This window comes from Alosa alosa, chromosome 2, assembly GCF_017589495.1.
Source record: "Alosa alosa isolate M-15738 ecotype Scorff River chromosome 2, AALO_Geno_1.1, whole genome shotgun sequence".
In the NCBI taxonomy this organism is placed as follows: Eukaryota; Metazoa; Chordata; class Actinopteri; order Clupeiformes; family Clupeidae; genus Alosa; species Alosa alosa.
In genome coordinates, this window is record NC_063190.1 from 29410606 (window position 1) to 29421010 (window position 10405).

At 42.5% G+C, this 10405-nt stretch overlaps 1 protein-coding gene across 5 annotated transcripts; it reads right to left on the bottom strand.

Moving 5' to 3' along the window:
- Positions 1-945: 945 nt before the first annotated feature.
- rasgrp2 (RAS guanyl releasing protein 2 (calcium and DAG-regulated)) lies at positions 946-8267 on the bottom strand. 5 transcript variants are annotated; one of them, XM_048234965.1, is made up of 17 exons: positions 8058-8267; positions 7442-7650; positions 7213-7315; positions 6822-6878; positions 6160-6291; positions 5721-5871; positions 5250-5423; positions 4822-4938; positions 4283-4564; positions 3906-3986; positions 3308-3418; positions 3041-3156; positions 2721-2862; positions 2149-2185; positions 1891-2049; positions 1640-1738; positions 946-1494 (listed from the first exon to the last, which is right to left on the bottom strand). In XM_048234965.1, exons 2-16 carry the CDS (start codon positions 7509-7511, stop codon positions 1689-1691), a joined length of 1782 nt encoding a protein of 593 aa, XP_048090922.1. In that variant the 5' UTR covers positions 7512-7650; positions 8058-8267; the 3' UTR covers positions 946-1494; positions 1640-1688. The 5 variants fall into 5 exon arrangements, with proteins under 5 accessions (XP_048090922.1, XP_048090912.1, XP_048090931.1 ...); XM_048234955.1 differs by having other exon boundaries at positions 947-1738; positions 7442-7534; XM_048234974.1 differs by having other exon boundaries at positions 947-1738; positions 2155-2185.
- Positions 8268-10405: the final 2138 nt, after the last annotated feature.

Consider the following 10405-nt stretch of genomic DNA (forward strand, 5'->3'; position numbering starts at 1 on the left):
CAGGCTGCAATTAACAGGCTGATTATTCCAGTTCGCGAGTAGTTGGTCCCCTCCAGCATGCTAATGTCCACACACACAGAATGTTACAGCTGTCAAATATAGGTGTAGCCTACTGCATGCTTAAAAATGAGAGTCAATATCAATAACCTTCATATTCTTAGAGAATTGTTCAATTGATCCTCTTAGAGACATCTGGATTAAAAGGTAGTTTTTCATTCTAATGTTTGCCTGTTAAAAAATATTGTTAGCTGTTCAAAAACGGTTTAATCAGTGTTATTGTAAGTCATATCACTCTTATTGTATAACACAGTGCAGTCATCATTCTCTGTGTTGTTAAATATGGTAAAAACATTGCCCATACTCACACTATGTAAGAGAATGTGCTCTCAGTGGTCCTTGTGCATGACTGCTCTTGTACATGATTGTCTCTTATTAAAATGACAAAATTATCATTTGATATTACAATCTTGACTTTCTTGTGAATTTAGCCCAGTGCATTACATACTTGAGATTAAAGTTAGATGGACCTCATCATACTCAGTATAGTATACATAGAACTCCCTAGACTCTCAGTAAAGAACTATTCGCACGGTCATAGTTGTTTGGTTACCATCTCATAACCTAAAATGACAAGCAAATAGTGTTAGTGCTTATGAAATACCTTCTAAGTACATTAATCAGGTGAAACACTGCCCTCTAGTGTTATGAGGGCCACAATAACATAAGTATAAGTATATAAGTATATATACTCTTTTGATCCCGTGAGGGAAATTTGGTCTCTGCATTTAACCCAATCCGTGAATTAGTGAAACACACACAGCACACAGTGAACACACAGTGAGGTGAAGCACACACTAATCCCGGCGCAGTGAGCTGCCTGCTACAACAGCGGCGCTTGGGGAGCAGTGAGGGGTTAGGTGCCTTGCTCAAGGGCACCCTCCGGTTACAAGTCCAGAGTGCTAACCAGTGGGCCACGGCTGCCCCTAGTGCTAACCAGTGGGCCACGGCTGCCCCTACATGTAGCAGATCTCATTCAACAATGAAGTCTCACCGAATCTGCAATTTCTACATTGTTTATTCTGTTTATGTGGCACATCATCTTGACTTTTCTGTAATACTGTGGGAAACAGGAGGCAAAACGGGACGCTTTTTTCAGGAATGAGGCACATTTTGTATTAATAAATGACCTTTTCAATGCCATGGTGATAAAACAAAACACACACACACACACACACACACACACACACACACACACACAAATGCCACATCCATGTAAAGTTCTGATACTGGCAGGAATTCACTCACATTTATCATTGCAAACAGGTTTAGCAAAACTCAGTGAGCCAGGGTTTGTGATAAGAAAACCAACAGGGGTTCAAAAAATATCGAAAATATTCCAAGCCTCTCCATGTTGTCTGTCATTTCCTTTGCACACCAGCAGAGACATTTTGCTGAGCTTCCCCTTAACTGCTTCTGGAAGCCAGACAACAAGCCCTGAAGAGTTGAATAATACAAACAATATTGCCTAACCTACAATAACAACAACAATAACAACAACAATAAAAAAAAAGATACAAACTGACTTTTCTCTCTTGGCTGCACAATTAATACATTTTTAAATAGGAGTCTTGATAATTACACTCATTAATAACCTCCAGTGATGTGATCTTCTCTCGTGTGGTGGCTCATCAAAGGTGGGTGTCAAACACGTCTTCCCCCCGAGATTGCTCTAGAATTACTACAAAGGCAGAGAGGCAGGGCACCCATTTAGATTTAATCTATTCTGTAAATATGCTATTGCATTTTGTGTGTGTGTGTTAGAGAGAGAGAGAGAGAGAGAGAGATAGAGAGGGAGGGAGAAAGAGATAGAGAGGGAGAGTGGGTGTTTACCTGAACCACGCCCAGGTTGCTGAGACGCAAGAGGGGGAGGAAAACTTAAGGAACGTGTTCGTGGACAAGCAAACTCCTCAAAGCTTACAGACATCGTCCGCTTACGACATTCAACAGCCAGGCTGTTTTGGCAGGCCTTGTGACAGTTCACACCACAAACTAGAACATGAGAGAGAGGGAAGAGAGTACACCCATCTCAGTACAAACACAGACCCACCCAAAGAGATCAGAGAACAGTTTACAAGAACGCACACAAACCTTTACATTTGTATCTTTGTTTGTAAGGTCCCCAGATCTGAAAAAGAAAGCAATGGAGCGTTATCACTGTATTTGTAATGCAATGCATGTGGACACATTACATTTACATGCCATGGTATTTCATCACCATAAACGTAAACTTGTTTACCGGCAGTCTCTGAAAAGAACATTTCAAAAAGGGAAACTGAGGTTTTCTACCTGGGAGGGGTCTGACACGAATGCGTAAAGAGGAAGTTGTGGGACTCTCACACCCTGTACTCTCCTAGCCAGTACAGCTAGTGCTGCCACATCTAACACAACCCACAGCACTAAACAGAGACAACAACTACTTGTCAGTATGTCACTATGTCAGCCCCTCTTGCCAGTCTCGGCCTGTCTGCATCTACTTCATGGTTGTTTGTGTATTCAGTGGTTAAAATCTATGGCACTTACTCAACGGTTGAATGGTTGATTAAATGGTTTGGCTGAGCAGATGTACATTAACGTTAAGGGCCCTCTTTTTGTAAGGGGGTGAATTAAAAAAGGTGATTAAAGGTGTTTAAACTCATGTGTTTAAATGTGTTTAGACTCACCACGCCTGAACAGTGGTCGCAGCGAGTGGGCTTGATGCTGTGAACCTCCACAAATGTGTGGACGAAGCCCATCTTGCCACTCAGCTGGGAAATGGCTTTGTTAAAGTACTCAATCATCTCCTCTGGGCTAATCATCCCGTCTCTGGTAAAGGAGATGACAGATGTCAAATACATGCAAGAGAAACATCCATGGGGAGGGAGGCAAGGCAGAGAGTGTGTAAAGAAAAGGAAGAGTGAGTGTAGAATAGGGAGTCAGGAAGTGACAGAACAATAGAGCGATCAACAGAATGAAATAGGAAACGTGTGTGCTCAGCTCTCACTCGTTTTTGTCCACATCATCAAACTTGTTGAGGAAGGGAAAGTTGTGTTTGATGCTCTCAAATTCCTGCTGAGAAATATGTCCATCTCCATCTGTGTCAAAGTTCTTGAACACTGACTGCAAAACAAAGACACATCTCCTTTATACACTAAAATGGCTTTTGCAGTGATTACTGTACATTTAACAGGCTTTTTCATTCTAACTAGTCAATAGATGTTACTGTAACTAGACTTTGAGTTTATAGATGTGTATCTGTATCTGAACATACCTCCACCATCTTCTCTATATGTTTGCCTGTTAGGGCAGGATCAGCTTTTGATTTAACAGTGGACCATTCCTCAATGACAGGGGTCTGGGTCGGCGCACTAGAGACGGACATCTATGCAATTAAATGACAGCAACAAAGACAGTCATCATCCCATCACTTTCAGAGCACACAAACACGGTGCAAAAAACATCCAACAAGTTCTGTTTTCACTTGACTCTGGCCCAAGATAAACAAAGAGAGAGAGATAGAGGAAAGAGACAAATGATGACCTTGCTAAATGTTAGCTAAAATATGTCACAATTTTATCCTGTGATTATAGAGACCATTCTACCACTGGTAACTAACATATCTTACACAGCCAGCACTCATCCACCAAGCTCTAGCCCCCCATCCTGCTATTTGTACTTCTATTTGCATTTTCCATAAAAAAAAGCTCTCCAGTCCAAACACTTGTAAAAATGATTCTGTTTGCACCGAGTCAGTCCATTCAAGCAAATAACCATACGATGGTCATCTTGTTAGTGCACCACTCCATTTACCCAGTCGGTTATAATTAACGGATAATGCCCTGCTATACAGTCAGAGTGTTGGTACTTACTGATCGTCCAGCTTTACGAGGCTCTCTCTGCAGCGAAAGCTGATAGATGTCCTCCTCTGTGTGATATTGAGTTAGTGACACCTAGAGCCAAACAAAAATAGAAAACCCAAACATAAGCCCAAACAAGCACATTTATTCTCATTATTCACCACAATTGCTCCTGGATCAGCCACCCATCGATGTCAAATGAACTGAAAGCACGTCTCGACATTTACGGAGCGCTACTAGAGCTAAGGGCTTGGGTCCGCTCATGGAGTCTCCCAGCAGGAAGCACATTAACTGATAAACTGCAGTTCATTCCTTGTGCTGCTAAGCTTTTGGATGAGGGTGGCTGATGTCTGGAGCTCTGTGTAAATTGCCCCGTGTGTGTGCCGCACCATGAGCAGGTTGAGGAGGTCCTTCCTCTCCGTGATGCTCGGCGGGGTGGTCTGGATCAGAGCCAGCTCCTGGAGGATGCTGTAGAGCTGCTGGGTCTTGACCAGGTTGACCTGGCTCTTTGCGCGGTCGACCCAGTCCGGCAGGGCCACGTGCACGGCGATCAGGTCCTTCAGGTGGACACCTAGGATGGGGAAACGGAAGCCCTCGCACTCGGAGAAGCGTTGGCGGTAATGGCTGTAGTTCCCACTGGATGTCACCACATCCACTAGACTGTTAAAAACCTGCAACAAATACACAAAGTTAGGCTAAAACATGAAAAACACGCAGGCTACATAAATATAAACACAGATCCAGATATGAAGTACACTCATAACACCAATCCTCACAGTGATTGATTTCCCCAATCTACCCTTGGCAAAGTGTGAAAATGGCTCAAATGGACTGTACTAATTGCCTTGTCTTTTTCCTCCAAGTAAGAAACTTGTTCCTTGTGTGTGTGTGTCCTGCAGGGCTTGTGTGGGCTGGTGTGTGACTGTACCTTGCGGTCCTCACTGCTAATGAGAGCCTGGGTGTCTTTGAGACGAGAGATGGAGCTATGGCTCAGTCCGCCCACCACCGCCATTAATGTGTTAAAGTTCTGCAGATACAGCAGCTCCTGTGCACACACACACACAGAGACACAGACGCACACCCACACACATATGCATGAGCGCGCATGTGCACCCACACACACACATGTGCACCCACACATGCATACACACACACACACACACACACACACACACACACACACACACAACTTAGAAAAGCTTAATAGAAATGCACAAATTGAATGATACAAGGTCATAACCGGCCCATGCTTAAACACACGGTTTAACTACAAGTGCAGCTTGTGTGACGTGGCTCTCCGGCCTGGAGAGAAGAAAAGGTCCTGTCTAATGGCCTGCTCAGTTCCACTCGGCTGACCTTGGCCACTTTGATGAAATGAGAAATAACCGCTGCTCTCTGCGGGGCCGTTGGCTTGCTTAACACCATCAGCTGGATCCACTGGGACACGCTGTTAAAGAGGGTGATGAAGCGCTCCAAGATGGGGTTATCCACTGTGCAGCCGTGCATCACAAAGCTGTGGTAGTCCTGGAACTGACACACAATGCACAGAGGTTATGCAGGCCATTTGATGGCATCAAGAATTGCATTGCATGGTTACGTACAATCGTTGTGTGCACAGGTCGGGTATTGTTTAAATGGCCCTCTCTCTCTCTCTCTCTCTCTTCACTCTTTCTTCCTCTTTCAACCACCCACACAAACACACACACACACACACACACACACCAGGGATAAGATGGATAACAGTTGCTTCACACACACACACACACACAAACAAACAGTCCTATATACACATGCTTGTGGCATCAACATTGTGAAAACTCATCTCACCAGGATCTTACAGAAGGATTTGTACTCCAAATAAGTGAAGTGCTCTGCGAGCTCGGAGGCTTCCAAGTGATCGAACAGAAGGGACGTTTTACTTTTCTTGGAGAGGGTCTGGCTTTGGTCACTAAGCTGCCTCCTCCATGAGTACGAAGGTCTGGAAAACAGATGTCTCATCATTCATCCATGTGCCACGTCATTTGTTTGTCCTGCGCTGAAATAGCAGCGTGAATCACTCACTTCATTAGAAGTCAAGGACAGATAGTGCACCAACTGTCACACGCTGAAAGATGAATCAACAAAGACAAATCTACCCACAAATGAATATATTTAGCGAGTCTTTGATGACGCAAAATCAAACATAAAAATCTCATGAGGAGAATAAAGGTCGGAGCAGCAGACATTTAAATGGGAAGATGCATATCAGATGTCAAACAAGACTCACACGCTCTCAATGTCAATCAGTTGACTGAGGTGGTCATTTTCATTTGCTGTGAGAAGGTCTCTGAATTCTCTGATCTGATTGGCCAACTCTGGGTTCAAATCAAACTCTGCTGGAAATTCAGATATCCAATATCTAAAAGACAAAAAAACCCTTAAACTTAATAAAGAATAAGATCCAGCACACATTGTAATGTCTTACATCAGTGTTTCTCAAAGTGTGGTCCGGGGACCACTGGTGGTCCGCAAGCTATCCCAAGTGGTCCGCGGGCAGACGTGGTAAAATATAATATAGATGAGTTGTTTGCCATATTGAACCAACTTGTATGTAAATCTAAACAGTTCTGCAACACTGCCTATGTAAGATATGCCAGTTTAAATCATATTAATCTTCTGACACAATAAGCAAGGTGCAAAGACAATAAGCAAGGTGGTGGTTCAGTAGGCCTATTGTGTACTGTTGAAGTAGGTCTAATCTTTAGCTAAGTGGTCCGTGAGTTTCTTTTTATTAGTTAAGTGGTCCTTGGTCTGAAAAAGTTTGAGAAACACTGTCTTACATGACTGTATTACATTACTTTTTTGTTTCCCTAATTTGGACTGAGATGACAGATGAGATGAATGCTAATGTAACATAATTTCCTATTGCATTACATTATCCTTGCTTACTTGATGAGATGGCAGATCTGCAACTGCCGACTGGGGGAGCAATCTGCTTCCTGTGACCTGTTAGGCTGTTAAGTCTTTACTTTAGACAGGTTTGGTACCATAGGTATATATATATCTATGCTTGGTACAATCATTAGGTATTGTGAATGTACACCCTACATCAGTGATATAAAGAGGCCTATTAAGCAGTGGGAAGCGTACAGGAGGGCCTGCAGCTAAAGGTGTGGGTTTTTGAACATTTTAACATAAGATTCCGTTCCGCAACAATTCAAGGTTCTAAAATTCTATGTTGAATTCAATGAATCCGGATATTCTTTAGAACGTTAATTTTCCAACATTCCTGTCACACCAGTGTGACAGTACACCTTTAAGGTTTAATTTCAAAGGATACTTGACCAAAAGGGTTTTAGCCAGGTCTGCGGAGGACAGGTACCAGGAATGCATCATGAGGAACATTCTGGTGAGAGAAACGTCACCTGATGGTCCATCAGCTTCTGTGGGAGATGTAAGCGTGGGAGGGGAGGTGGACAGAGACATTAGATAAGAAGCTATTACAACACAGTTTGGACTAAGTCTAGTTATTGGCCTACCATCTAGTTACAAGAGCTGTCCGAACTGACCGAAAACTTTGATGGAGGCCTCCACCAGCTCGTCCACGGTTGCAGACTGATCCAGCGTCCCACTCTCCATCCTCTGCGGCTGAATGTTTCACACTGCAGACAACACGTGGAAGAGTGAAGAGTCTGAGTAGTCGTAGTCAGCCACGCTGAAGCAGATCATGCAAAATTCATCACTTTCCAGAGGTGGGAATGGAGGCATAGACTCTTGCCTGTGGGACATTAGGTTTTCGTTACATTTGCTCTGCAGTGCTTGTCTGTATGCGTTTTCACAGGATGGAGTATGAAACATTTAGAACAAGAGTAAGAGCAGGACATATGTGGGAAAGACACTGATAGGAATACTTCTGCCATTACAGACTATTCTGGAAAGATTTGGGATATGCTAATCTAACATCATTCACAGTCAGAACATGTGGGTACTTTAAAATCAATCTTGTTAAAGGATTTTCTGTTCACCAAACTGTATTTACCAATTAGGATTCAATGAAAAGAGAATTGTAAATGTGTGAAGTGTAAATAATATAATATGAAATTATAATATTACATTATAATGTCATATTTAGTATAATGTCTAATAAGAGTATATGCATGTGTTTCAAAATCCAAAGCATCTTACCTCCTATGAATAAGTCAACATCTGGAACACTTTACAAGCCCACTTTACAAGAGGTTCAGCATCACAAGGTGGTGCGTCCTGATGAAAACTTTTCCGTCCTTAAAGAAGATATTCAACAGACGATCAGTATGAGCTGTGTATGTATAATCCTGTCAAACCACTTTGTTTCACCAGAATGCCCTGGCAGCGCCTCGTGAGCACATCTGTCTCACATGATTTCCTCTTCTAAGTAATTTCGACTACTCAGACTTCCTGTTTCTAACGTGCCAAACAATGTGGTGGGGTGCAGTGAGATCATCACATCTCTCCTACTCTCTTTTCCTCTCATAAACACCCACCACTTACATATCTTGAATTTCCCCTTGGGGATCAATAAAGTATTTATCTATCTATCTATTTACCTATCTATCTATCTATCTATCTATCTATCTATCTATCTTCTGTACACACACACACACACCCAAACACATACACACACATACAGTACACACACCCAAACACACACACACACACACACACACGCATAAGGAAGGGTGTGAACAGAGTGCTTGTGGCTTTTTTGTTTTTCCCAGTAGCATTTTCTGTTGATCCAGGGAAGGCTAAAAGTTCAACCTCAGTGCAACCTTAATGATTGTTGAGTACAGGTTGTACAAATCATCAAACACATGTGATCATGATTTGTGAACCAAGACAGAATAATTAATATCTAGCTCCCTCACAGAAAGTCTCTGTCCACCATGATGATTGCTGTAGTATAGCCGATGCTGTATTTCACATGAAGAGCATTTCTTATGTAGTAGTAAAGTATGAAAAAGGAAAAAAGAACTGCAACAGCTCTGCTGCCTCCAACATGTGATGGTATGATAGTCACCTCATGTTGACAGTCATGATTGTAGAGCTATACTGGAAGTCAAATTAAAGTTCTGCATATTGCCTGTAGTGAAACTGAACAAAGTAAATGGCCTTCAGAAATAAGGCAGATTTTTGGACACTTTTAAAGGTTTTTTAAAAAGGAATCACACTTACCATGTCTAATACTTGCATGAACAAATATGCTGTAAAGAGAGTTTGCCTCCATTTAATTCTGAAATAGCAGAAATGGTCTGTAAATAACTGAAATGATTACTACATGTATATGAAATGTGGCATAATTATATAGGGTAATTTACTGCATTACAAATATGTTGTTGCCCCATATGGAAAAAGTCTGTAAAATGCATATGCTCACTTTAACAGTGCACACAATGACAGTGTGCTATTGTAAGGTGGAGCCTTAGTGTACTTAGTGTAGCTGGAACAGCTGTAGTAATGTGCTTTGCCTCCATCTAGTGGTCAAATCTTTCTGAAAGCATTGCCATACTTTAAAATATCAAACATGATCAGTAATCATTATTAATAAATCACCACATAAAAGGACACTTAATCTATTTTCAAAGTTAGTGATTTATTTATATATACATACATTGATAAAAAGTCCCCACTCTCCCCTCTGGTGGTTCTTCCTCCAAGCTCGGGTCCTCTACCCTGGGAGCCTCTAGCCTGTCAGCGCCTTGAGTTCTGTCTGATGTTGCTGTCACTAGGTATTGCGACATCTATCAGCATAGCTTTCTCTTGTCTATCTAGCACTACTATGTCCAGCTGGTTAGCCATTACCAATTTTTCAGTCTGTATCTTGAAGTCCCACAGGATCTTGGCTTGGTCATTCTCAACCACTTTCAGAGATGTATCCCATTTTGACTTCCAGGTCATACTCGGCACAGATGTTCCTGTACACTATCCCAGACACTGGGTTATGGTGCATGCTCTGCCTGCTAGCATCCTGCACCCCACTTTTCTGTGCTGGACTGTTTCAGGGGCACCTTTACACAGCCTGCCCCTTGGGTCTTGCCTGGTGTGGTAGACCCTGACCTCTACTAAACTTAAATTTAGGTTCTTGTGCTGCCATGATCAGTGCTTGTGTTTTCTTGCTTTGTTGAGCCACTGGTAGCTCCATTTCGCAGTCTGTAGCCATAACCACTCTTGATGATGATCTGGCTAAGGGTTTCAGGCCAATGGTGACAGAGCATGTCCTTGGCATCTCTATCTATCCAGGGGCGCCGCTGGGGGGGTCTAAGGGCCCAGCACTGACAGGGGGCCCCCAGAGACCCTATACACTATAATACTATATATTACCGGGGGGTCCAGAATTATTGTCTGTCATAGGGTCCACATTTTCTAGCAGCGCCCCTGCATCTATCTATCAAACTATCTATCTAGATATATAGATAAGATGCAGTATATAGATGTAAAATACATAACATATAATTTTATAACAGTTTTGCTATTGCCATCTACTGGTATGGCATGGT

Excerpts from the sequence above, each read along its gene's own strand:
- rasgrp2 (XM_048234965.1), bottom strand. The coding sequence starts at position 7,511 with ATGGAGAGTGGGACGCTGGATCAGTCTGCAACCGTGGACGAGCTGGTG. Across the intron at positions 4,939-5,249 it reads ATTTCATCAAAGTGGCCAAG|GAGCTGCTGTATCTGCAGAA; the intron begins GTCAGCCGAGTG and ends GTGTGTGCACAG. Across the intron at positions 3,157-3,307 it reads ATATAGAGAAGATGGTGGAG|TCAGTGTTCAAGAACTTTGA; the intron begins GTATGTTCAGAT and ends TTTGTTTTGCAG.